Here is a 26,984-nt window from a genome sequence, read left to right on the forward strand (position 1 = left end):
TAAGTCAAGGAGAAAATATAGTTCCTACCTTCATCAAAAGGAAGAGGTAAATGCTTTAGCACACCTGCAGTCCACCAGTAAGTATAGCTGTACAGGAAAAAGAAAAACAAGTGATACAGAAGATCTGATCTTGTATCCAGTTTAAAGATTTGCAGTTACCCAACCATACAATGTCATTTTAGTAAGCATTTCTTTATAATTCAGGTGAGGAAGATAGTAAAAGAATTATCCTTCGATGCAAGATCTCAGCAGGCTCCTACCCTACTACTTTGTTCTTAAGTCACAAAAGTTGAACACATTAAGCTTAATATAGGTATGAAGGGGCAGTGGTTTTGTTCCATTAAAAAAGTATGTCTCAGGTGCCTACCTCTACAGTAATAAAAATGAAGGTATTTCTGTATTTCTTTTGTTCTGTTATCTAAAACAAAAAAACCAACAATCCCTACCCACCACTCGTTATTTAGATCATAATATTTAGGAAAAGGGTACAAAGAAATTCAGGCCAATGATCATAAAATCAGAAGACTGTCAAAGCAGCTGACTTCTACATGAAGGAATACATTTTGATGCAACAGCTCTCTTAAGTCTGAGAACTGCATATTGGCATAACTAACAGCAAAAATGAGGCCCTGCTCTTAATTATTCTGATACTTCTTTCAACATCATCAGTTGGGGTGAAAAGACAGTCATCTTTCTTGATTTTTATTTCACGTATGTGTGTATGCACAAAATGGCAAGGGCTGTAATCAGAGTATCAGTGTAGCTATCCCTTACTCATATCCAGGTAGCCACCTGGAGCAGAAACATGGGGGGCAATCCCATGCCCAGAGGCAGAGCTGTGACTTAGGCAACAGGCGGAACAGCCAGGGCAACAGCCAGCTGCACTCCCAAAAACTGTGTATGTCCCAGACAGAAAGGAGTGAGCTATGCCTGATGGTCATGTCTGTTCTTGAAGGACTTTATGTTAGCAAGCCATTTTTTTTCAGTGTCTTTGAAACTATGCAGACATACCCAGTTTTGCTGCTTGCATAAATGGTCATGGGGAAATACTCTACTTTTCCATATCTACTGCCCTCTCATGCGAATAGCAAATTATATAAAAGTATACATGGAACTCATTATCTCTGATGGAGAGGCAAATACAATATAGGAAAAGCACAGGCAGTTAAAAAAAAAGTTTCAATGATGGGAAACATCATCTTCCTTCTCTTCCTGTATCTTTGATTCATTTTGAGTTTTCATTACTTCGTTTGTTGCTGTGCCCCAGGAATCCAACAGAGGCACTGCACAGAGAGGCAGGCAGGAGTTACATGAAGAACTTGTCTACTAGTTTGGTAGAGATAAAGAAGTACTTGAAAGTGTTTTTTTCACTTAAGTATTCATTATATGGGGGCGTCATATTGTTCACAAGCAAAAACATCTTGGTTGTATATTAAGAGGTCAGAAGACCTTCTGGCCAGAATGCAAGGTAAAACTAGTGAAAGAAAATTAAGAATAACAACATTTAAAAAAAAATGTTCTGTCTCATTTGAGAACAATATCTGGGATGAATAAAAGAGTTGTTAAACTGGTTAACAGATGAAAGGGAGAATTAAGACATTTGTATATTTGTGACACATCAACTGAATTAACTTTTGACATACAATGTTTGCAAACAGTAGGCAATAAAATTAATGTTGCATGCTTTATGTGTGCCTGAAATAGCACTTCATTGTACAGCTGACATAAGCAAGTATCAAGAGAAGCCTCAGGAGACAATACAAAAGGTTTGAAACTTAGAAACAGTCATATCACATGCCAGCTGTTAATGGAATAAGAAGCCAACAGGGACTGAACACGCTGTTCAAACACTTGGAATTTTCACCCAGACAAAAATCTAAATGCAGGTATTCGGATGTATCATTTATGATACAGAGCTTCAAAGCTCACAGAATGAGCAAAAATATGAACACTGAGCTTCCTGAGATAACTCAGTCTAGAATTGTCTTTGTCATTAAAACTGTAAAAAAAAAATACATATTCTTATACACAGTATTTATAATCCTTAGGAAAATAATTCCACATTATGAAGTACTCTAAATTTCTTTAAGATTTTTACACTTTAGCTCTTTTATTTCTGTATATATCCATGCAAATACAAATGGAATGCAAATGAAGAAAAAGTTTTCAAAACACGCTAGACACAGCTGAAAGGAAGGTAGAAAACCATGGGCTTCTTGGTACACAAAGCTGCAGACTAAGTGCATTACACACACAAAAATTAAACAAACTTTATCCTCATCACTTACTCTCAAATACAACACTGACTTAATAACTCTAACCATCAAAACCATATACTTCTTAAAGAGACAGTGGTAAGCGTACTTCATTAAAACAATGAAGCATTTTACACTGCAAACAAGGATTTTAGATTAAATGAAACTTCTTTTTTTCAGCACAACAGGAAAATATTCTCCTTAAGGTTATTTTAGGTTTTTGTGAAAGCCTAAAAAAAATTAAGTAAGTTTTTGATGAGTTGACCAAATTATTTGGTTAACAGCATGTATTTTAAAAATGTAACAAAGCAACACTAAACAAAGGAACAGAACAGCAAAATACCTTCGCCTGGTCTGTGACAGACTGAGGGTGTTCTTATGATGCAAATAAAAATCAGTGGGAAGTTCCCAGAGATGAGGTTTTCCTTCTGTAGGCTTGAATACTCCGAGAAATAGATTGATGGAATCTTGTCTGTCTGCATCTGTTAGACAAGAGGCACACTTAAAGGCAGAGCTCAAGCCTGTTCAGACATCTGCTTGTTATGCTTCCTCCTCACAGACAGAATACGTATACGTTCTGTGACTTCTATAGGGATGTCAGGGCTTCAACCACCATAAGAAAGCTTCATTTAAACCTGACTTTCTGACAGGCAACGGTGCTTGTGGGGTTGGTACTAATGCTGCCTCTTTCCTTGGCTTCTCTCTCCGAGAAGCTGAGGCAGAAGCTCTGCTTAGAGGCTTTGCAGTTGTTAAATGCCGCAGTTCTCTCTCCCACCTCTGCATACATGTGCATGAAGCATGTGCAAGTGTTTATGCATGTTCCAGAGAATCTAACATATCATGATGCATTTACTTCAGTCTAAATTACAGACAAATAATTTAATGAAATCAATCAGCATCTCTACAATACACAATTTTCCCCACATCACACACAAATCACAAATTCGTCGCATTTTTCTAGCCAAGATATAGTTGGCTTAAATGATCACTTTCTCTTGCCATATTCTAAGTTTCATCAACATAAATAAGACAAGTGCTAAAATCAAGTAGCTACATACCACTGTAGATGAAGCATGACAAGAAAAGTTGTTGTTCACTTACAGCTTTAAGGTATCTTTTGCTATCTAGCTGCTGATAGGATGAGTTAAAACAGACATGAAGAAAAGCTGGAGTCAGATGAGGACTTGGGGATGGTAAACAGTGCCAAAGACAACTTTGCAAGCAGAGCCATAAGGGCAGAGAAAGCTTTATGTGCAAAGCATCTTCAGACCCAGTAGAATATGTGAAACAGTGAGCTCCATTTGTGCCCTGAGGAATTAGCACGTGGAAAGCTCTTGTCTCCACTCCTGACTGCACTTCAGTGATCAGACAAGGCATAGTTCAGACTAGTTCAATGGCGTTACTCCCTCAGTTCTCTTTACACTTCAGAAAGAATATTATGAGACTTGAGAGTCCCTTAGCAACACGCAAACCACAAACTAAAGTCTCAGTATAGTAGAAAGCAGGTAAAAATATAGGCAAAATATAGGTGGTTTGACAGCAAGAACAAAGTTTGCTCCTGACCGCCACCAAAGTTTCAGTCAATACCTCCTTCTCCCTAGAATTCAAATACCTCTTCTCTCTGTGCAACATATAATATTTTTAGAGGGAATCAAAACACAAAAGCAGCTGACAAATGAAGTGAAATGTAGAAAATTGGTGACAATAAGATTGTAGGGAAGTATGGTACTTTACAGAAGTGCACATACGTGGAAGTCAATATTTTGAAGTGTGATCTTCTGTATAAACATGGTGTAACAGGGCAAGGCACCAGGAAAATGGAAAGAAAGGCAAAACCTCTTGACATTGCTTGGCTCTCCTTCACTACTTAGAGGACCACTCATCTGGAATCTACCTTTTTACTTCTCTATCCACTCATACTTCCTCCAGGTGCTTTTATAGTCCCTTAGGAGCACTTATCCAATAAGATACTTAGAATCATAAAATTTTCAGGGTTGGAAGGGACATTTAAGATCATCCAATTCCAACCCCCTGCCATGGGCAGGGACACCTCCCACTAGATCAGGCTGCTCAGAGCCCCATCCAGACTGGCCTTAAAAACTTCCAGGGATGGGGCTTCCACCACCTCTCTGGACAACCTGTTCCAGTGTCTCACCACCCTCATGGTGAAGAACTTCCTCCTAACTTCCAATCTAAATCTATGCTCCTCTAGTTTGAATCCATTCCCCCAAGTCCTATTCACTACCTGACATCCTAAAAAGTCCATCAACAGCTCTCTTGCAGGCTGGCATAGTACTTACTTTTTTCCTTTCTCCTCATCTTTTCAATTTTCTTAAGAGGATCAACTTATAAACACTAATTCTGCTACACAGTAATACTCAAAAGCATTTGTGGGCCTTGCAGGCCGTATTGTTTCTGCAAAATAGTGTCACAGTTCAACCAAGACATAAGGACAGAATGAGGAAGGTCAAGGACACTGCTAGAAAGTTATGCTGTCTCAGTTCAAAGAATCACAGAATTATCAAAGTTGAAAGGGACCTCCAGAGATCATCTAGTCCAACTCTCCCACTAAAGCAGGATCACCTTGAGCACATTACACAGGACTGCATCCAGGCAGGTTCTAAACATCTCCAGAGAAGGGGACTCCACAGTCTCCCTGGGCAGCCTGTTCCAGTGCCTTGTCGCCCTCAGAGTAAAGAAGTTTTTCCTTATGTTTAAATGGAACTTCCTATGTTCCAGCTTGTGCCTGTTGCTCCTCATCCTGTCACTGGGAACTACTGAGAAGAGTCTGGCTCCATCTTCCTTGCACCCACCATTTGCGTACTTGCTCTCTCAGCCTTTCCTCATGAGAGAGATGCTGCAGTCCCCCAACCATCTTTGCTGCTCTCCACTGGACTCTCTCCAGTAGCCCTCTGTTTCTCTTAAACTGGGGAGCCCAGAACTGGATAGAGTATTCCAGCTGTGGCCTCTCCAGGGCAGAGTAAGGGGAAAAGAATGACGTCCCCCAGCCTACAGGCCACACTCTCCTGCATGCAGCCTGGGATTCCATTGGCCTTCTTGGCAGCAACTCTAGCACTGACATCTGCAATGTCACATTACTTTTAAAAGACACAGAATCTAGAGCAACATTATTTGGAGTATTATTTCCTAATTTCTCTGCTAATCACAAATTAAAGAAAAATGTTAGAATTCAACCAATCAAAATGCTTCTCAAAGTGGATACTGAATGAACACCTAATTCCTAGTTGGATGATGTTCTTTTTTCTGGCACAACTCATTTGCTTATAATCAGGGTACTTCAAACAGTTGACTTCAAGCTATATTGCACCCTCTACTTTTTTAAAATGCTAGAATTAGAAAGATGCATGAAAAAGTCAGACTTTTTGCCTAAATCTGTGAAACTTTTTTCATGTTACCATAAAATTCCTCCTAATATTTTTAGAGTAAACCTTGGTTTTCTTCTAAGCTTCAGTCATCAACTTGATTGTGAGAACATCCTTTTAACTCTTCTCTCTCCTATTATATAGGCAACGTATCATAAATGTATAGGTACAGAAAAGATGTAAGAGAGCCACATATTATGGACCAAGGTGAAACTGCATTAAATTTATCCATCTTAAAAGACCAAGTTTTATCTACCTAATCAGTATCTCCATGCAAGTCACTTAACCAACACTCATCCTACTTTTTCTCAACTGTACAACTTAATTAGTAGTGATTATTCTAAGAGCTCTGAGGTTAGCAGATTAAACCATTTTCTTGGAAGTGCAAATTATTTTTAGAATTATGTCTTTTTTTGGATAGACAAAAGAACAAGTGTGGCTAAGTGATTTATTTAGGAGTCACTGTTAGCTGGCCACTTGTAATCTCGTTCTGAATCTGATATACAGTATGACTTCAAGAAAACCACTAAAATTTTCTGTGTTTAGTACTAGTACATAAAATTCATAAGCATTAAAAAAAAAGTTCCTTAGATCAGAAAAACAAGGTTTATGCTGATATATGAACTAGGTAGCCCTCGGATTTTCATTTGTATTTTAAAGGACATATGACAGTTAATAATAAGTGCAGTATAGCAAATCAGAATCTTGTTCTAAAATTGCTTGCTTTATCTCTGCTTTCTGACAAACATCAAGAGTAAAATTATCTCTCTCAATGTGTCACATTAACAGATGACACCTAAACAGGCAGTGTTGGACACTGAACATTTAAATTTCATTTGAATTAGCATTTTAAAATGTCATGTATTTTTAAAATTTTAAAAATGCAGTAAATACAGTATTGAATGCTATAGTTCAACAATGTCACCTTCATACATAAGAAATGCACAAAGGCCCAAAAATAATTGACTCAAATGAGATCAAATACCAAAACTATAAGTAAGTTGAGGACCTGTGCACAATTTCTAGATAACATCATTTAATACTAACATTTGTGTACTCAGCTACAAGTTCATTCAGGTGACAAGATGGACATTCTTCATTCTATATTCTCTCCTTTTCTTGTAATGTCTTTTTCAGACCAAAGTATTTCATTACTAAAACACATGCATACATATCTTCATTATCCTTGCAAGAAGACCATGTGTCCAAATGTGAATCTAGAACTTTGCTCAAACTTCCACCTAACCATATAAGTGGCTGGTATAAAAGTCAACAGCTTCAGAGATTTGTTCCATCTTTACTTATCAGCACAGGTGATACTGCAAGAATGCTTCCTTTTGCTCATAAGAATTGATGAAGCCATACCTTATTGCCACTGCAAACAATAAGAAACCACATCACTGAACTAAACAATCTCTCAATTTCTCATTCAATTTGGGCAAATGTGGTACACAAATTACATGAGTTACATTCTGAAATGGTACTTTAAATGCCATCCTGTTGCATTTTATTACTTACAAAGAACTGTCACTAACAAAAGTAGAAACTTCAGTCAAAGAAACAAGAGATTACTGAAGTATTGCCCACCAGTGTCCAACTCACTGTGCAAATAATTCACATAATTTCTGGATAATTGCAGTCACTAGAAAAAAAATGCAACTTCCTTCCCTGGCTATGCAGCTTTTGTGGAAAAAGGCACAAAATGACTAACATGGTATTTAAAACACAGTAGCATTTGATGTCTGTCTTCCTGACATGTTTTATACTGTCCCCTGATTATTCCTTTACGTCTTTCTCATGACTTCTGAAAACACTAGGCATTTTTTTCAGCTATTTTGCATAAGGTATGGCTCAGCATTTTTCAGTGAGTCTTTTTTTGTAGCAACATTGTCCAGAGCAAAGCAGAACAACATCACTGACTGATACAAGCTAATAAAGGAGCAAATTAATATTTTTTACAACTTAGTTATCTTGAAAGAAGAGCTTATTTACTTGGTGTGCCTTGCTTTTTAAATGTAATTGCTTGGTACATTAACTTCTATCAAACAAGGCTGCATGCTACAACATGCATTTGCATAGGGTGTAAACCTATACAAACCAGAATACCAATTTGATAATCATGAGATTTTACTGAATTATTTGCAAATTATAATATAAAGGATCTCTGTTGTAAGATTTCTTTTTTACCTAATGACTTAAAAGAGAACACTAAGTTTACCTGAGAAAGCATTACTATAGTATCTTGAGAGTGTCTGCATAATATCTTTGGAATGCTGAGTCCATGGAGCTATTTTTCTATAGGTTTTCACTCTGTGGACAAGCTGAGAACCTCCATATTGCAGAGAAAGTGTGTCTCCATGATCTTCATATAATTCTTCAAATAATCTGAAGGAAAAGCAAAATATGACATCTACCAAACTGCTGAAAAGAGGTTTTAAGAGAAAAAAACAATATATTGCTATAACAATAAAGTTTTTCTGTTTAACAAGGAATATATTTTCCTCTCCTAAGTACTTTTAACAATTTACAAAAGCAAGTACTTCATTAAAACATGCTATTAACTTGCAAACATTGAACTTCCAAGCTATGTGTCTATTCTTTAGTCAGATAAGTAAGTGGAAATTTTATTCAGATATAGTAAGTACTAAGAAGAATTAGACTGTAAGATTTCCAGTAATTCATAATACAGCAGCAGGCATTCACACTACAGAACATGCAGGGAAAAGAATAATATCCTTCTAGCCCACAGGGAGAATACAAACAATACACCTTCACAAACTTTCGTAGGTTAAATACACTCAATGGGACAGAACATGCCAATACTTCAAGGTTGTGTTTTCAGTCAAGTCCACTGGGAATGAAGGTAACACAGTTTTCATAAACTCTCCCTAGTTATGGTAATGATGCCTCAAAGGTACCAAGAGAATAAACATAACTAGTCAGAAATGTGAAGGGCAGTCAGATACCATTCGCTGGGGCTGGAAAAACACAATGTAAAAGGTACAAAGAGTTGGCTAGTAATATGTACAACACCTGGCTAAAGGCAACACAGTCCTCTAGCATCAGGTAGGTGACAGTGGACTTCAGACTGAGGGCAGTCAAAATAACAAAAATCACCAAATTCTCCAATGAAGAGACAAGAGTTTGAAGGAAGCAGATACTCAATGTGAGACAATGGAGACATTGCAGTATCTTGCAAGAAGCCTGATAAACATACTTTTTCAGAAATGCAAATTTTCAGCATGACTGGGTTTTCTCAAGATAATTTCAAGTAAGCCTCATTTTGTTAAATTATGGGAATAAACTGAATCATTAAAAAAAAAAAAAAGAACTGCATCTTCATCTATATTGACATACTTTCCCTAAATCTCTTTGCACTTTACTAAAAATAAGACCATGGCACACTTTATTAATATATCTTACCTAACAGCATCAGTATCAAACTGTAAATTAGGTTTATCAATCAGTCCCAGTGAATAGAGCTGATATGCCAAAGCACATTTTCCCACCATAAACTGGGCTGTGTTGGTGCGATCCAAGCAGTCCACACAGTTGGTTCGGAGAACTCCTGTCTGGTAAAGCAATTCAGATAAGAGAAGTTTCTTAATCAACAAATTATTATACTTTTTTTTTATTATTATTTTTTTTCCTACTATCCCAAGATTTGTGAAGTCTCAAATACTGAATTTTACGCTAGTTCAAAAAATTTAAGCAAAGACATAAAAAATATATATTAAAAGCAATTTATCTCTAGCAAGCTACATTAGACTGCTGTAAGCCCTATTTTTAAAAAATCCTTGCATCTATCAGTATCTGAAGTTAATCTCTCCTTCACCTTAAAAAGAGCCCTAAAAATTACCTTAAAAAGAAAGGCTGTTATTTCATTGAAGGTCTTTATTTTCAAGTATGCTATTAAATACTGCAAAAAAAAAAAAAAAAATAAAGCACACTTTCATCCTGCTATGGTTCTGCTGTGATGGTGCTTTTCCTTTAAGCTTTCCATATCTGAAGCAAGACACATGAACATTTTGTTGAAGTTCACAGTTATGTATGTAATGTTTTATAGTGCTTGCACCACCATCTTTCAATTCCATAAGCACACGATGAGTTATGGTATCATATAAGCAGCTGCAAAAATCATATTTTAATATAACAGCATGGGGGATTCTTCTGCTCAAATACACATGGTTAGATAGGCAAACTTTTATTTTTTAATAAAGAAGCATTTCGCAGGTGTGACACACAGATGTCTATTCTAAGGCATGATGAACTATGATACAAATGTTTATGGTGACTACTTCAAGTTGAAAGATAGATAATCATATTCCTCATACAGGTAAATCTCTAATATTTTTTAAGAATCTAGCTAGCATTGATATATTTTAAACAGATAAAATCATATCTGCTCTGCTGTTTATCTGTTCTCAAAAAATTTATCCTAGAAATAACAGAATGGTTTGGGTTGGAAGGGACCATTTGGTTATAAATGATGATAAGGTGAGTGTCCCTCTATCTAGGTTTGTTTCAGTTATACCAAATAATAATGTCTGTATCAAGCTGACTTTATTACAGATTTAATCTGTTTCAAAACAGACATGTTTCATATTCATGGAATCATAGAATTGTTTGTGTTGGAAAGGACCTTCAAAGATCACCTAGTTCCAACCACCCTGTCATGGGGAGGGACACCTCCCACTAGACCAAGTTGCTCAAAGCCCCATCCAACCTGCTCTCAAACACTTCTAGGGATAGAACATCCACAGCTTCTCTTGGAAACCTGTTCCAGTGTCTCACCACCCTCACAGTCATGATTTTTTTCTAACATCAAATCTAAACCTATCTTCTTTCAGTTTAAAACTGTTTCCCTTCGTGACATGCTGGCCACGTTTCTTTTGATGCAGCCCAGGATACAGTTGGCTTTTTGGGCTACAAGCACACACTGCCTGCTCATGCATCAACCAACACCCCCAAACCCTTCTCCTCAGGGCTGCTCTCAATTCATTATCTCCCCAGGCTGCATTTGTGCTTGGGGTTCCCCTGACCCAGGTGCAGGACCTTGCACTTGGCCTCCTTGCACTTTATGTAGTTTGCATGGACCCACCCTCTCAAGCCTGTCAATGTCCCTCTGGATGACCTCCCCTCCCTCTAGCATGCCGACACATCACGTGAATATTTCTCAGACTACCTCCAGAAAAAATACAGTTCCAGCAGCATAAGTTTTTGTGGTATCACCCAAGAACTTTAAGCCCTATTTCCCAACTGGATTTCTAGGATGGATTGCAATAATGGTGCTTGTTATCAATGTTAACTTAAGAGCAACCTGTGAATCACCAGTGAGATAATTAAGTGAAATGTCTGGCTGGTGCTTTGGGAGTGCCAATCTACATCACTATAAGTAGGAATTAATAAAGTCTATTTTAGTACCTGCAAACGACCAGTGGAAACAACACAACCTCCCAGTTCATTCCACCTAAAAGGGAAACAAGACATAATAACTTACAAACCATTTACAAAAAGAAACCAAGAACTTTTACTACACAATAGTAAGATTTTGTACCTAAACTGCACTGCAAGAATATCCAGCCTTCAAGTATAAATATCCAAAAGCCACACAAAATATTTTCTTTGCTCCCCATAAAACAGAGTCAGAGTAACACAAGCACTGCTAGGTCAGGTTTTAAGTAGACAAAAATTGTAGTAGGTACAACCCCAATTAGTGGAAGACAGAGGCTTAACATACACATAGCACAAGCTGGTTGACTTAAATCTCAGCCCCATAAATATACACATATTGTCCAGGTCTTGCAACTGCTTTAGCTTTAGCTGTACCCCAGAGCTATCAGAAATTAATGACTTTTTCTGAGGCAGAAAGTTATGCCTGGTGCGTAACAGAAAAATTAATATCTTTTCAAATTAGTAGTGTTACCAAGCCTGACCAGAGCATTGCTATGACAAGTATATGTACTACACTGGACTACCACTACAGAACACAAGAGTACATGGATGCTTTGATCTTGCTTGTGCTAGTTTGCAGTCCCTTAGTTTGCTGCACTGCATGGCTGAGAAAAGCTCTGAGAGAATATAAGAGTTTTAGCCCTGGCTCTTTGTAAATGAAAATAAGGTAAAGAGGCAAGGATGCTCTAAACGTAAAATTTGGGCAGTTAGATCACTAATGTGAAAATCTGAATCAAAAACTTACTGAATTTCCAATGAGGGAGTTAATTTACTTATGTATTCTCAAGTCCTTAAAGAATTCAGCTAATCAAATGACTATTTCTGCAGCAGTCTAATGAACTAGTTTCTATTTTAAAAAACTAGTTTTAAATTTCATGTGTATGAATACCATAAAATCCACTGGAAAACAACAAACTCAGTAACATTTAGGTGGTAGTTGTCTATTAGCATGTGTCAAAGGAAGCAAGTTATAAAATTCCAAATAGAGTTCACTTTGTTAAATTTACCCTCCAATTTACAATTCCGCTGGCTAAAGTGAAAAAAACAAATCCAGAACATTATATAAACACAAATGGAACAAGTCTTTACATGGCACAACATTAAAAGTTACAAATAGCTTGAACAAGCCATTTGTACTAGAAATGGTTTGAAGGAGGAATTCATTATAAGGAGAACAGCAGCAGCATAATTGTTCTCTCTATAGATTTTACAGTGTATTAGTCTTTCCTAGCATGTGCCTCTGGCTGCAATTCTTGTAGCTATAATTTCTAACAAATTATTATTTTTTTCATATTACTTTAAGCCTTACAACAAGAAATAATGCAACAGACACAGAAATTCCAGATAACTCATCAAGCAGTAGATGCTATTCATTATGCTCCAATTAAATGATAGGTACTTTTCATCTGGCCGCAAGATACTGCAGTAGGAATCAGGTCGATTTACAAAAAATCCAGTCTTCTTTACTACACTTTCTGCAATCACATTCAGCCTATCAAGGACATTGCAAAGTTTGCTGAGGAGAGAAAAAAAAAAATCAGTCAGTCTATATTAATACTAAGAAAATTTAACTGCTTGCAAAGTGTTTTAATAACAAAAATTATTTAAAGAAATTCTCATATCACAGCTTTATTCATCCAACAGCAATTGTGCCTATTGTGTTCTTAGTTTTTACAGAGTTAGGAAACAGTAATGGCATCTGAGTAACTTTATGTATTAATAAAAAGTATTGCATGAACTAGAAGTGTAAGACTTCAAAAATGTAAAACATCTTGACTTTCATATCACACATTTTACACTACCAAACTTTCTGTGACTCACAAAATAAGAACAAGACAGAAAAGGATTATGTAAATCATATTGCCTCATTTTGTTTGAAAGGTGCTGTTTTGTTCAGTTACATTTGTTTCTTTGTGTGGCCTTCATGATGTCCTGCATCTCCTGCTCAGATCAGGGCATCCATCTGTTCACTAACTTTGGTTTACTCATTATTTCAGTTTTGAAGTTTTTCTTACAGTGTTTCTATTTTGAGTAGCAAAACTAGTAATATGGTTTTTAAAGATTGTTTATACTGAAATGGAAGCAATATTATGGAATATTTCCACTGGTATAACTTCTCAGCAAACTTACTTCAACACTATATGTTAACATGAACACATTTTCAGTATTCCTGAAACTATTAATCCTTTAGGCAGGTATAAACATTATTTTCCAATCTAAGTATTTGCTGTTTGTACAAGTAATTAATCTTGTTCAAAGTTGTTAGGTACTTTTTATATCACAGAAACTTAGGGGTTGGAAGGGACCTCCAAAGATCAGCAAGTCCAACCCCCCTGCCAGAGCAGGGTCACCTACAGGAGGTCACACAGGAACACATCCAGGTGGGCTTTGAATGTCTCCAGGGAAGGAGACTCCACAACCTCCCTGGGCAGCCTGTGCCAGTGCTCTGTCACCCTCACAGTGAAAAGGTTTTTCATTGTATTTATGTGAAACCTCCTATGCTCCAGCTTGTACCCTTTGTCCCTTGTCCTGTCATTGAACACCACTGAAAAGAGCCTGGCTCCATCCTCCTGGCACTCATCCTTTATGTATTTATAAAGGTTGATGAGTTTACCCCTCATTCTTCTCCAAGCTGAAGAGACCCAGCTCCCTCAGCCTTTCCTCCTAAGGGAAATGTTCCACTCCCTTCAGCATCTTGGTCGCTCTGTGCTGGACTCTTTCAAGCATTTCCCTGTCCTTCTGGAACTCAGGGGCCCAGAACTGGACACAATATTCCAAATGTGGCTTCATGAGGGCAGAGTAGAGGCAGAGGAGAACCTCTCTTGCTCTGTTGATCACCCCCCTTCTAATGCACCCCAGAATGTCATTTGCCTTCTTAGCTAAAAGGGCACATTGTTGGCTCAGGGTCATCCTTCCATCCACCAGCACCCCCAGGTCCCTTTCCCAAGTGCTGCTCTCCAACAGCTCAGTCCCCATCCTGTACTGGTACTTTGGGTTCTTCTTCTCCCAGTGCAAGACTTGACACTTGCCCTTTTTGAAATTCATTAAATTTTTCCCTGCACAACTCTCCAGCCTGTCTAGGTCCCTCCAAATGGCAGCACAGTCTTCTGTGGCATCAGTCAGTCCTCCCAGCTTTGCGTCATCAGCAAACTTGCTGAGAAGACACTCTGTCCCATCATCAAGGTCACTGATAAAGATGTTGAACAGGACTGAACCCAGCACTGACCCCTGGGGGACTCCACTAGTCACACAACTCCAGATGGCCTCTATGCCATTGATCTTTTGTGCAGCCAGTTGTTAATCCATCTCACTGTCCATTCCTCTACTCAACATTTCCTGAGCTTGCTCAAGAGGATGCTATGGGAGACTGTGTCAAAAGCCTTGTTAAGGTCAAGGTAGACTACATCACTGTTTTCCCCTGCATCTACTCATTCAGTTACATCACAGAAGGCTATCAGATTAGCCAAGCATGATTTCCCTTTGGTAAATCCATGCTGACTATTCCTGATAATCTTCTTCTCTTTCATGTGCTTAGAGATGACCTCCAGAAAGAGCTGGTCTGTAATTTTTCCAGAGAGAGAGGTGAAGCTGACTGGTCTGTAATTGGCTTGACCCTCTTTGCCCTTTTTGAAGACTGGAGTGACACTGGCTTTCCTCCAGTCCTCAGGCACCTCTCCTGTTTGCCACAATCTCTCAAAAATGATGGAGAGTGGCAGGGTGACAACATCAGCCAGCTCTCAACATTCTTGGGTGCATCCCATCAGGGCCCATGGACTTGTGCACATTCAGTTTGGGTATATGGTATGTGTACTAGGGTGGGAATGTGGATATGTATATATACCCCAAGCTTAAAGCCAGAAGGGGAATTGTTTGATGACCTAGAATAATTTCCCACATAGGAAGACTACTTACTCAGCTTCATCAGCATCACTCTAATAAAACTCAAGAATTTTCATCTAGCCTATCTTCTAAAAGGAAATCTAGTCTTTTTATGAGATTTGCTATTTAGTCATAACACAAACAATTGCATATACACCTAATTGTACACAATGTCATGAAATGTACAAAACATGTAGTTGTGAAAATCTATGAAATTTTAATAATTTCGCACACATGTGACCAACCATATCAACCAACTTTTAATCTCAAATATGAGTAAGAATTTTTCAAAGCTTTTTATAAAATTTTATTAACAAGAATTATAACTCTGCCCTTTGTACAATACCAGTTTTTCTCTTGTTACAAATACAGTAACAGATACCTGAAAGTTGACCCAACAATTCTTGTCCTTATTTTAGAATTTTTGGCATTACAGGATAAAGCAGACATATAGAAGTCAGAGAACTTTAAACCCTAGTTGTGTGTTACTTACGAATAGCTATTTATACTTGAAGACTTAAAATACATGTGTCATTTTAAAACTCCTTTAAAAAGTTGAGGTTTTATTCTGTCTTTAGCTCTTAATAAAATTTTCCCATCATTTCTAGTCTACATTCAACTGAAAAGATAAACACTCCATAGCTGACGATTATATGTACTGTGGCTAGGAGCACAAGTACAAAGTACCTTTTAGTGTATTTGGCCATATCCCAGGGTATGTATATAATTGCATGCTCTGGGGGTAAAAACTGGTTGAGATATGTCACAGCAGCAACAAGTTCTTCACTAAGAATCCTTTCATGCTTCCTTTTTTCACGTTCCTTTTGCAAGAAGAAAATGAAGTTAACATTAAACTTTTCATTAACAAATGTATGTAACCTGTATACACATACACATATGTATATAAAACAGAAATTGAAAATTAAATACATAACAGAAGGAAGTTCTTCATAATTAGAACAACTAAATTAAGAACAGAGGACACAAAAATCTAAATGTTCTGGGTTTTAACAGGTGATCTGTATTAGCAGTAAAAGTCACCAATCTCAACTGTGCCTAATCATTAGCTGAAAAATGGTACCCTACAAGAGCAAAGAAGAGCACAACAAAATAAAAGTGACAGCAGGGTGTCCAGGAAATGGACAAAAAGAAAAGAGAAGGAAAAAGAGAGGCAGACAGAACTAATCTCATTTAATTCAGGGGTAGAAGAGCACCTAGGAAATTCTTCTCCATTACTGGCAGGAGATGGGGAACAAAAGCTCCCATCTCCCAGCCTTGCAAAAATTTAAAAGCATTTGAATTATCTTGCCATTCTCTGAATAAACCACATGTTCTGGCACTCTCTATATTAGTATGCCTTTCCTCTCAACTTTATCCAAACTAAAACCTGTGCTCATGTTATAGAAATTGTTTTAAATATACAATAGCAGTCAGAACTAAAGAAGCCCAAAAAAAGCCCCATTACATTCATTAGTAGTTGACAAGTTTCTAGGAAAGACAGCTAAAGAAGGACACAGATTTATGTTTTCATCAACACTTAAAGCAAATAATAAAAGCACTGGAGATAGAAACACTTAATATTTCTGTAAAAACAACACCCAAAAAAGGTGAAAATAGGTGTTAAGCTTTGGGAGCTTTGCCCCTGCTTTTCTTTTTTTTTTTTTTTTTAAGCAGTACATAAAGTAATAAAGAAACATGAATTTTAGCATCTTAATGTTGAGTACCTATACTGAGGGAGATAGAGACATTTTCAGCCACCACTTCGAAAGGCTTGTGAATAAAAATATAAAATGATTCATGTGTCAAAATCATGTGAGCCTAAACTCACACTGTAACAATGGCTTTTGAAAGCTACGGATGCAAAAGAGAAAATAATTTTCTTCTCAACAAATGCTATCCCTAATACAATTCCACAGATTTCAGAGTGGCATAAAACCAGTCCTACATAGGAAAGCTTCCAGAAATAGAAAAAAGTTTATCTGGTTGCCATTTATTATAACTTAGTTTTTTTGAAGCCTTAATTTTATATTTTCCCTTTTGTTTAATCCCTTCAGTAAGAGTGGATCCAACATGCACACAAAGGAGCCTTTAAGACTAAGGAAAGATTCAAGCAAAACAAATCAATATATTAAAGATGAAAACAGACATCACCACAGAAAACAGCTGGTTCAGAACAGACAAAACCCCAAACAAACAAAAAAACAAAGTAAAAACCCCACAATACAAATACAAGACATAGGAACCAAAAGAACAGTGCCACACAGAATTCAGGCTTTGTACTGCAGCCTCTCACACAGCAGTGAACTCAACTGCTGTAGTAATCATGAAGCTCCCGCCATTAGTCCAGCACTGCTGCTACTGCCCGTTAGCACCAAATACATCAGTTTTCTCTCTTTCTTGTACTTCCATGACTCTGCCACACCAAGCAGACATCAGAAGACAACACTTTATCATAATATTTCAAATAACTCAGTCATCTGTAACAAGAAGCCTACAAACCTCCCTTGGCATGGAACCATACTATTTGAGCATTTTTTGGTGTTAATTTAAATTTAGTTGTAAATTTATTTGGACTTAGTCGTATCTAAGGGGTACTAGCAAAAGCCTGAAAACAACAGCAAAAGATAATACTAGAAGTCTGTCAACAAGGGAAACTTTTTTTTTAAGGGCTGTAGCAGAAACAGGTGGAGAGTTATGTACTACCCCGTGTAGGATGCTTTATAAAGAAAATACAACATTTAGCAGCTCGTATTAGTTTAGAGCACAACCAAAATTACACAGCGTACAGAAATAAACATTATATTAAAAAATTAGAATGTATATAGAACATATTAAAAATACAATACCTTCACAAGATTCAAAATAATAATGGGGGAGCCAAATCTCTGAAGCATTTGGTCAAAATGAAGAGCAGCAACATGTGCAAAAGGATCTGCTTGGTCCACTGCAACAAATACATGTATTCAGGGCAAGCTGTAGCCACTTAAATGAGTTTTCCTTAAAAGCAGTCTTGACAAAATATATACCAATTATCTAATACTAATGATACAATTACAAGCTCTTTTTATGCAAAAGCTGTCAAAAAATCTTCCCTTTTCCAAATTGCAAATGACTTCTTAACAAAAACTTCCATGAGATGCTTATAAAGTGCAGTTATTCTGGCCCCATTAACTTCAGCCCAGATGTTTTCCATCCTTTTAAAAGGTTCAGAATTGTAGCCACGATACTAAGATAAATGTAGCTAATTTTGTATATAAAATAATAGCAAGAAGAAAGTACATATCTTCAAAACTATTTTTGTACTACATCTCTGAATGTGATACCTAAGATGGAGAATTTTTCTTTTCCATGTCATGAAATGTAGCTTTTAATGTGGTTGAACATTTGTATGCCATGATGTTTATAATAAGCCATATTGATTTACCTAAAATTATAGATTTCCAAATAACAAAATACATAGACAATGTGTTCATTTTTACATGGTTAGTTGCCATTAACTCTCTCAGATGTTTCTTTAGGACCCAGTGCAAACCATTAACTACCAGAAAGAATAATCTGTACATACATGTTATGGGTGGCTTTGGCATCATAGTTGAAATATCCTGAGACCAGTACAGAGGGACAGATCCTCGAACTTGAACATAGGAAGAATAACTTCCCGCAGAGAATGACATAACTGAAGCATCATAAAGGATTTGTTCAGTTTCCACTTCGTTAGCAACATCTCCCTAGAACAAACAGAAAAACACATATGATGTAGGCACTCCAGTTCAGATCTGCATGGGACTATAGAGAACTGATCACTACAGAGTACAACTAAACTGTAAAACACAAAACTGTAGTGAGAACACCATTGAAGGTTAATTTTCCATTTGTCCCAAAATGTATACTATTTCTTTTTTTGTTCTATTTGGAAAACACTATTTTTATCTCTAGGTTTAAAAAAAAACCAACAAAAAGCTGCTGGTTAAGTTTATTTTGAGAACAGCTTTACTATCCGAATTAAAAGATGTCAAGATAACTGTGATAACAATATCTAATAGCACAATTTACAAAGCCCTAACAACTCTCTAAAGCATTTCAGTTCTCCAGTCAGTCAAGTCCATGCTTTCATACTGTAGGGGAGGGCAGAGAAGAACCCCTAAAATCACATTTAATTTACCTCACAGTTTGCTCCTCGTTTCAGAAAACGTGTCCCAGCAAATTTACTTGATCTTCTGGCTATCAGAGTGACATATATAGGGCGACCATATATTAACAGTTCTTAAAAGAGAAGTTAAGGTTCACATGTCATACGCAATTTTTTATTCACTTATTTCAAAATTAAAAATTAATTCTAAAAATTAATTCTAAAAATGGAGTATTAAAGTGAAATATCTGAATTAAAATCTCCTTTGCAGAGATGAGTATCACTTCCAAATCTCATTTGCAGCTGGAAGATAGCACTGCTTCTTTCAACAATCATCTTGAAGAGCTTTGAAAAGGGAATCCACATTACATGACATCAACCACTTTTCACAACATATGGAATAGAAGCATTTCTATTTTAAGAAGTGACAACAGAGGTGAAATAAATACAAGATTCATCTTGGGATGCAAATCCTGCTTTTGTGACTACTGGGATTAAGTCCAGGGAATGTCTATTGTCACACTGTGTAGATTATCACCCTCTAATTATTTGTCTGGAATAGTAGATACATTTGCAAGTATCACCAACCAAAAGCCAGAGGCAAACAGCTAGGGATGAAGAGCTGATTTTTTTTTTTTTTCAGTAAAAAATAAAGAGAGAATCAGCTGTCTTGGTATGACCAGCTCTGCTTCCTTAGCCAGATGAGAGACACGAGAAAGAGGGAAGAAGACATTTGCTCTTCAAATATCTAGGGCAAAGACTACTCTTGCAGAACAGCTGCAGGCATAATTCTGGTGGCCAGATCTATAGCTAACACTTTAATTAAGACCCTAGATGAAATAGTGGTACATAAAACCAGACCTAGTCTTATGTCTGGGGACCAGGTCAATGACCAGCAGCCTTACAATAATGAAAATACAAAATTAAATTTTGCAAAGAATCCACTAACCTTAACCTGATAACTGTATCTGCTTCCCCAGGTATTTTGTTGACAGACTTTGAACTAACACAATACTGTTAATTAAAATATAGTGTCACTGTAATACAACAAATTCTTATGAACTAGGATGCTCAGATAGCAATTCTTTGGAGTGTGACACGCATTTGAACCTTTTTCTCCTCCTATTACAATTTACATAGACCCATTTACCCACTTGAAATAATGTATCAGAGAATCATAATGGTTGTAAAAGACCTTCAAGATCGAGTCCAACCCTAATCCACAACTACTACAACCACTTCCCCGTATCCTGAAGCTCCACATCTAAATGCTTTTTGAACACTTCCAGGGACAGCGACATCACCCCCTCCCTGGACAGCCCATTCCAATGCCTCACTACTCCTTCAGTAAAGAAATATTTCCTAATATGCAACAAACCTCCCCTGGCATAACTTAAACCTATTTCTTCTTGTTCAATAAATAAATAAATATCCTATCAATAAATATATATATATATCTTACTAATATATATATCCTACATATAGAATCATAGAATTGGCTGGGTTGGAAGGGACCTCAGAGATCTTCAAGTCCAACCCTTGATCCACTGCTGCTGCAGTTACCAGACCATGGCACTGAGTGCCACATCCAGTCTCTTTTTAAATATCTCCGGGGATGGAGAATCCACTACTTCCCTGGGCAGCCCATTCCAATGTCTGATCACCCTCTCAGTAAAGAAATTCTAATATCCAACCTAAACCTCCCCCAGCACAACTTAAGACCATGCCCTTAAGAGTTTCCTGGGAAAAGAGACCGACTACATATAGTCAGTAAAAAAAAAAATTCAGATGTTCTAGGTTTACTTTTCACAGCAAGCATCAAGTTCTATCACGATCTTCAGCTGAAACAGAATTCCTGCAAATCTCAGTTGCTAAAAAACGTTTTAAAGGAGATTAGTAAGAGAACATTTCTGTCAGCAATTTGGTTCTGTTTACCTTTTCTCCTGTTCCTCAAATACCTGTAAAAAATATGGCTAAGCCTTAAAATCCTCTCAAGGTTTTTAGTACTAAATGGCATGTTTACAAACAGTGCCTCACTGAGAATGCAGTCTCCCTGTGCCAGGACCCTGTAATAAGAACATAACTATTTTCTGTTTAGCTGTAAAACCTAGAAAAGAAATCAAAATAAAAACCAACCAGTAATTCTAAAATTGAAAAGTATTTATGTGACAAAGAAATAATTCAATGTATTTCACACCTTCAAACTTTTAAAAAGTCAATAAACCAACATCTGTTACAACAGCAGAAGGATACTTGATTGCCCACAGAATCCATGAATGATATACAGCAGCCAGTCACGATGAACAGTATTTTTTACTGCCTCCAGAAGCTTGCCATTCCACACATACTTTTCATAAGGCTTGCTGCAAATCCCAAATACACCTAGGAAGTTATTGCAATGAAAATGCATTAGGAACCAAGAAACGAGCTTACCTGCATTGGACTGCTTTAAAACCCGGGTTATTAGACCTTTATTTGGCTTCTCCCTTAACTTCCCTTCAGCATATCATTTACTTTCATCCCTGAAGTTTGTCAAAAACAAATAACTTCAGGCATGTGCTAAACAAAGACTTCCAATTTTTCTTTGGTTGACAGCTGTAGTACCTTCATGCATGAGTTGCTGATACTTCCACTACTGAAGAGAGATCTCTGCATGACAGCAGCAGAGGATTTGATAATACATGAAATAAATCAAGTTGTGAATTTGTGAAGTTAGGACAAAGATACTCTCACAAAAGGGCAAGTTTTTCAATTCTTGGTCACCTCTGAAATTACCTGGTAGACTCTAGAAGATCATGCATAGCCCTGGCCTCGTTTACCTAATTTGCACTGACACTAAGAAATGCAGTTATTGCAGAGCTGCAAATTAAAATTAAATTTCTGATACATCTGGAACCTAAGCCTTTTTTTGTTTCAAAAATCGCGACGAAGATGACTGCTGGCACTAGAAGGTGGTGAAGGCAACTGAATGATTCTGAATCTTACAGAGCAGGAATACGACAATAACTCTCTTAGTTACATTTTTTGTGTATTTTTTTCCAATGAAGCTTCTGGCAGGATGAGTTATATCATAACAATATGTATGCCAATTATAGCAGCCAAATGTTCTTCTGGGAGAAAAAGATGAGTTCTCTAACAGACTGAAGGTGAAAATGAAGCTGTCAAACAAACTGTTGCTACCTAGTCACCCAAGTTACCACAAGTCCAGGCAAAATTGAGGTAACTTTTTTGGTGAAGTGGTGTATGCATTCAGTGCAAACTGTCCACAAACATGTGGTCAGCTCTCTCATTTTTAGCAGCGCTATTTTGGTGAGAATTTGTTTTGAATGACAGATGGCTATTTCTTACACATTCTATCAGTGACATATAGGTTCACACACCTAGCAGAAATGGAGCTGTGTATGTTATCAGTGTGTGGCTGATGGGGTCAAGATTATCACAGAATCACAGAATTGTCAGAGATGGAAGGGGCCTCTAGAGATCACCTTATCCAACTCTCCCACTGGAGAGCTATGGTGTCTTTATACCAATGTTTTCTCAAAGACATGCAAGAGAAAATGCCATTGTATGGATTCCTGAGGGATTCTGCCGGTAAGAGCCTTTGCAGAGGAGGAATTCTTGCTCCCTCTGTCTTTATGATCATTTCTGTCACTGCAGTATTTGACAACTGATTTCTGCTATCTTGATAATTTAACCATGTTACTAAATATTGTTTGCAGATGGGAGGAGGGGGAGCAGTGACTTCAGGGGAAGGTTGTCTCTTTTTCAAAAGAAAATAGATAATACTTTGTTTTTTTCCATGGGATTTAAGGCATCCTGTATTCAGCATTACTTTTTCAACATCTAAATGACATTATAACAGATGTTTACAACAACTTGCCACAGTAAGTTCCAGTAACAAAGATGATTACTCACATACCTAACATTCCTTATTATTCTTTGAGTTGTAGTAAGTATTCTCATCCTATTCTAGGGTGTCAAAACCAAAAGGGCAGACAGTGTACAAGTCTGACTTTCAAAGACTTGGGCTGGGGGTTGTTTCAGACATTTTAGGAGACTACTGATCAATACAGAAAGATCCAAGTGTTTCTCAAAAGTGAACTTAAGTAGAAGAAATTGTAATTGTACTCGAGACCATAGCATCAGCTTAATTATACACACTGGCTTACCACTTCCACCCTGGATTGAAAGTCCTTCATCTTCAAATATATCAAAACTCTCTTGTCGGGTCTGAGATGTTTCAGTTTTTAATGTCTCAAGTGGCATTCTCAGGACAGTAAGATTATACTGAAGGGAGTGAGACAGATCATAGCTGTAACTGATAGACAGTTATAGTTTATTAATAATTGCAGATGCACAGGATTTTTCTGAAAGCCCTTACTCTCATATCAAAGTACTCTTATATAAGAACTTGCTGTACTTATTTAGCACAGTACTATTTTATCCATTAAAAAATACTTCTAAACAAGATATACTGACACTGATTCTATAATGAAAAATGACACAAATTATTTCTGAAACAATCTTTACATAGAAACTGTTTACAGTACAATATCTGAAATATCCATCTACACAGACAACCATATTTTCCTGAAATTTAACTCCCTAATTGCCATTTGAACTCAAAATAGCCAAAAATTTTCATCCACAAAAACCATATCTACCTTCAAATTTGTAATTGCAGCATAGATGCATCCCAAAACAGTGGGTGCTAAATAGGCAAAAGGTGTTTGGTTTTTTATTACATAACACTAACAAAATCTGCATCTTATGTCTTATACTGTCAACTAATTGCTCAATTCTATAAGCCACTAGGATTTATTTCCCTGGGGATAAGCCTAATTTACTCAGCCTTTGAATGAGAAATGCACAGCTTGCATGTAACAGAACCTTTAGCAGTATAATGCATAACACTGGGGTTGGGAGACTAGACATGGAAAAAAACCAGAGAGTTAATAGTTTGAAAAAGTCTTTCCACCAAAAACCACAAAACAGACATTAAACTTTGCAGGTTTCATCTTCAGAGATACAGTTGTGACAAATAGCTTTTCATTTTCCATGAGGCACCCTGTTATAGACTGACAAATCTTTTGGTACATGCAAAAGGGTTTTTGAGTTCCCTTTTTCTAAAGTTTTAAAGTGTGATTACTACTACTGCCAGGTTTATCAGCACAGTTCTCCCTTTTCTCTGATGTTCCAAAAATCTCAAGAGTAGTAAGGACACAGAAGTTTGTCTCAGGCATTATGCATATGAAGCAGTAAGCAAAAGAACTGGTTGTGTTTAGAAGGTCCTGTGAAAGATGTACCCAGGGCATATCTTGGGTGAGGACCTATTTCTGTATCTTTGCTTCCAATCAAATCAAAGCTTCATTTCTCAAAAATGAGACCAAGAAAGAAAAACATGAGAAACAAACTCTCTTTGGAAAAATAGCATCTTTCAGGAAGAACTTCTTCATAATCTGATAATTTCAGTGTCTGCCTTCTACCCTGCCACTAATATTTCAAGATTTTCAGCCTCATAGAAACTGCATTCCTAGTCAGCTTCTTGAAGGAGAAAGCAGGTCCTGAAGACAGATGAAAATGGACAAGCACTGTCCTGTCTCTTATTTCCCCAGAACAACAACCAAAAGTAAGATCTTTCAGCACATCTAATTATACATTTTTTTAAAGGAATGATTACTTACCTAAAATAGAAGTTGCTAGAAAGGTCCACATTTTGAAAGATTCTCAGATACCTAGCAAAATAATTCAAGTTAAAAGTTATCACTTAAACCAGACAGACCCCAAGAAGTCATTCAGAGGATCTCAGAAATTAAATTATACACAAATATTGACTCTTGCCTTTAGTACTCTAGCTATCTTACTGTAATTGTTTTTGACAGCATCTGAATTAAACAAATCAAATATACATAACCTGTTTCTTTAGGCAGTTAAGATACATTTTCCACATGCATGGGTCAAATTCTCTAGGACTTACACAAGTGAACTCCCATCAGTATGCAAGTTTCATCAAAATACTCATGAAAATTAGTATTTTTACAGTTATTCTCAAATAAATGATCAGAAAAAGAAATATCTACTTCAACATGTAAGACACTTGCAGATTCTCAGAAGAAACAGTAACACTGTCTGTGAAAGATAAAATGGGCAACACCATAAATGTATCAGCAAGATAAGATGACCTCCTGCACTCTGAGGGCAGACTGAGGTTTACAGTCACTGAAAATTTCTTTAATAGTTACCACTGTCTTGACTTATTACCTGATAACAGCTTATCATAATCTATCACAAATTTTAGACTACTCACACTTGGTACAGACTGAAAAGCAGTTAACTGATTTAATTTGCCTCGTATTTCATAGAAGTAGTTACTTCACCCTGATAAAAACACCACTGGGATTTATTTGTACATTTCATACAGAAGTCCTTGCTGATCAAAGTCCCAAATCTATTTCTTTAGCGAGAAGTCTCAGAAAGTACAAAAGAAGCTAAATTTACCAACAGGTCAGTTTATCACCCTTTACACATTTATTCTTTCTGACAGCATAGAATCTCTAAGTAAATACCTTCTTATCACTTCTTGAAGGGCAGAAGAGATCTCTTCTGGTGAGATTAACATGATGCTTGAGATACTAAGGAAATAATAGCATACCCCAAACAATGCAACACTGTTAGCATTACTTTGCCCTTGTAAGAACAGTGTTTATATTGGATGCTTTCTGGTGTACATTTGCTAGGATGTAGCTTTGACATGTATGTGACATGGAGATGCAGACAAAAAACTCTGAAAGACTGTAAGAGCTATATTTACCTTACAGGTTAGAGACCAGAACTTGTGGCTCACTCTCCTTTCTTCCCTGCTAATTTAAGAATTAAAACAAAATGGCTGAATGACATACTAACAGAAGGAATTCTATGGCCAAAATTTCTAGTTGCAGTTTACCTCTGCTTAAAAAATAAAAGTACATGTTATTTACCACAATTATTTACCTGGCTTCATCAGGATGAGTGATTCTTACAGAGTCATTTGGAATGTAGATCATATTTGTATCTTCTATTTTATATATTGCATGACCTCCAATATCTGCCATTTTTCTTCTTTTTGTTATTAACACTATATAGTAGCCTTCCAGAAACCTGACAAAACCTGTTGAAACAGCATTAAAATGCTACTAGCTGCATGTTTGTATTGATTTGATCAAACACACTATGAACAAAACTATCAGAATTGTTTCAAGAATTCATAGAATTTTTACTTGCTCTCAGTGTTATATGCATAATGTGCACATGTATACGCATAAAAAATACACAGCTACATAAACAGTCTTACAATTCACCTCAAGTGTTAATCAATGAATTACATAGTTTTTACATTTTTTCCCTTCCACTATTTTTCATATTAGGTAGCAGGGTTAAGACACTGAAAATTCAGAATAAGTTATTGTCCAAAGATACTTGCATTTGCTTTTTTATAAGACTTCATTCTTCGGAGCAAGGCATGCCCTATTTACTTCAGATATCAAAAGGTTAATATGCCAAGGTACAGAGGAATCCCAACCTTTGATTTTCTTTTCAGGTTTATGTATTCTCTTTTGGAATGGGGTAGGCACAGAACAGCAAAAGGAGCTGAGGGTCCTACAACACCTTTGTGCTTACCCTCCTTAATAACAGGGAATTAAATTCTCTGTCTACAGCAGCATACTCCCCAAATCAGCCACTCAGAATATCAAGGGTAATAATTTCTTCCAGTTTTCTTGCTGAGATACCATCATTGACTCTGCTGAAGTCCAGAGAGCTAAGAAGGTAGACTAGGCAGTGTCTGGGTTTCCTTCCTACAAGAAGGTTTCTGAAGCCTCCATCCTCATTTTGTAATGCTACAGAGCA

At 36.8% G+C, this 26,984-nt stretch overlaps 1 protein-coding gene across 2 annotated transcripts in view; it reads right to left on the bottom strand.

The window, feature by feature from the left end:
- The window catches only part of FIG4 (FIG4 phosphoinositide 5-phosphatase), a 66,035-nt gene that overhangs the window by 22,931 nt on the left and 16,120 nt on the right, over window positions 1-26,984 (bottom strand). For both annotated transcript variants that reach the window (XM_030448634.1, XM_030448633.1), the window contains exons 4-17: window positions 26,091-26,247; window positions 24,785-24,835; window positions 23,270-23,418; window positions 21,354-21,482; window positions 19,134-19,234; window positions 18,537-18,699; window positions 17,818-17,915; window positions 15,659-15,792; window positions 12,492-12,608; window positions 11,063-11,108; window positions 9,062-9,210; window positions 7,857-8,023; window positions 2,599-2,737; window positions 29-87 (exon numbers count right to left, since the gene is read on the bottom strand). In XM_030448634.1, the coding sequence (XP_030304494.1) occupies window positions 29-87; window positions 2,599-2,737; window positions 7,857-8,023; window positions 9,062-9,210; window positions 11,063-11,108; window positions 12,492-12,608; window positions 15,659-15,792; window positions 17,818-17,915; window positions 18,537-18,699; window positions 19,134-19,234; window positions 21,354-21,482; window positions 23,270-23,418; window positions 24,785-24,835; window positions 26,091-26,247 (1,659 nt within the window). The remainder of the gene's footprint in view (window positions 1-28; window positions 88-2,598; window positions 2,738-7,856; window positions 8,024-9,061; window positions 9,211-11,062; window positions 11,109-12,491; window positions 12,609-15,658; window positions 15,793-17,817; window positions 17,916-18,536; window positions 18,700-19,133; window positions 19,235-21,353; window positions 21,483-23,269; window positions 23,419-24,784; window positions 24,836-26,090; window positions 26,248-26,984) is intronic.

The sequence above is a fragment of the Calypte anna genome, chromosome 3, assembly GCF_003957555.1.
Source record: "Calypte anna isolate BGI_N300 chromosome 3, bCalAnn1_v1.p, whole genome shotgun sequence".
Classification (NCBI taxonomy): domain Eukaryota; kingdom Metazoa; phylum Chordata; class Aves; order Apodiformes; family Trochilidae; genus Calypte; species Calypte anna.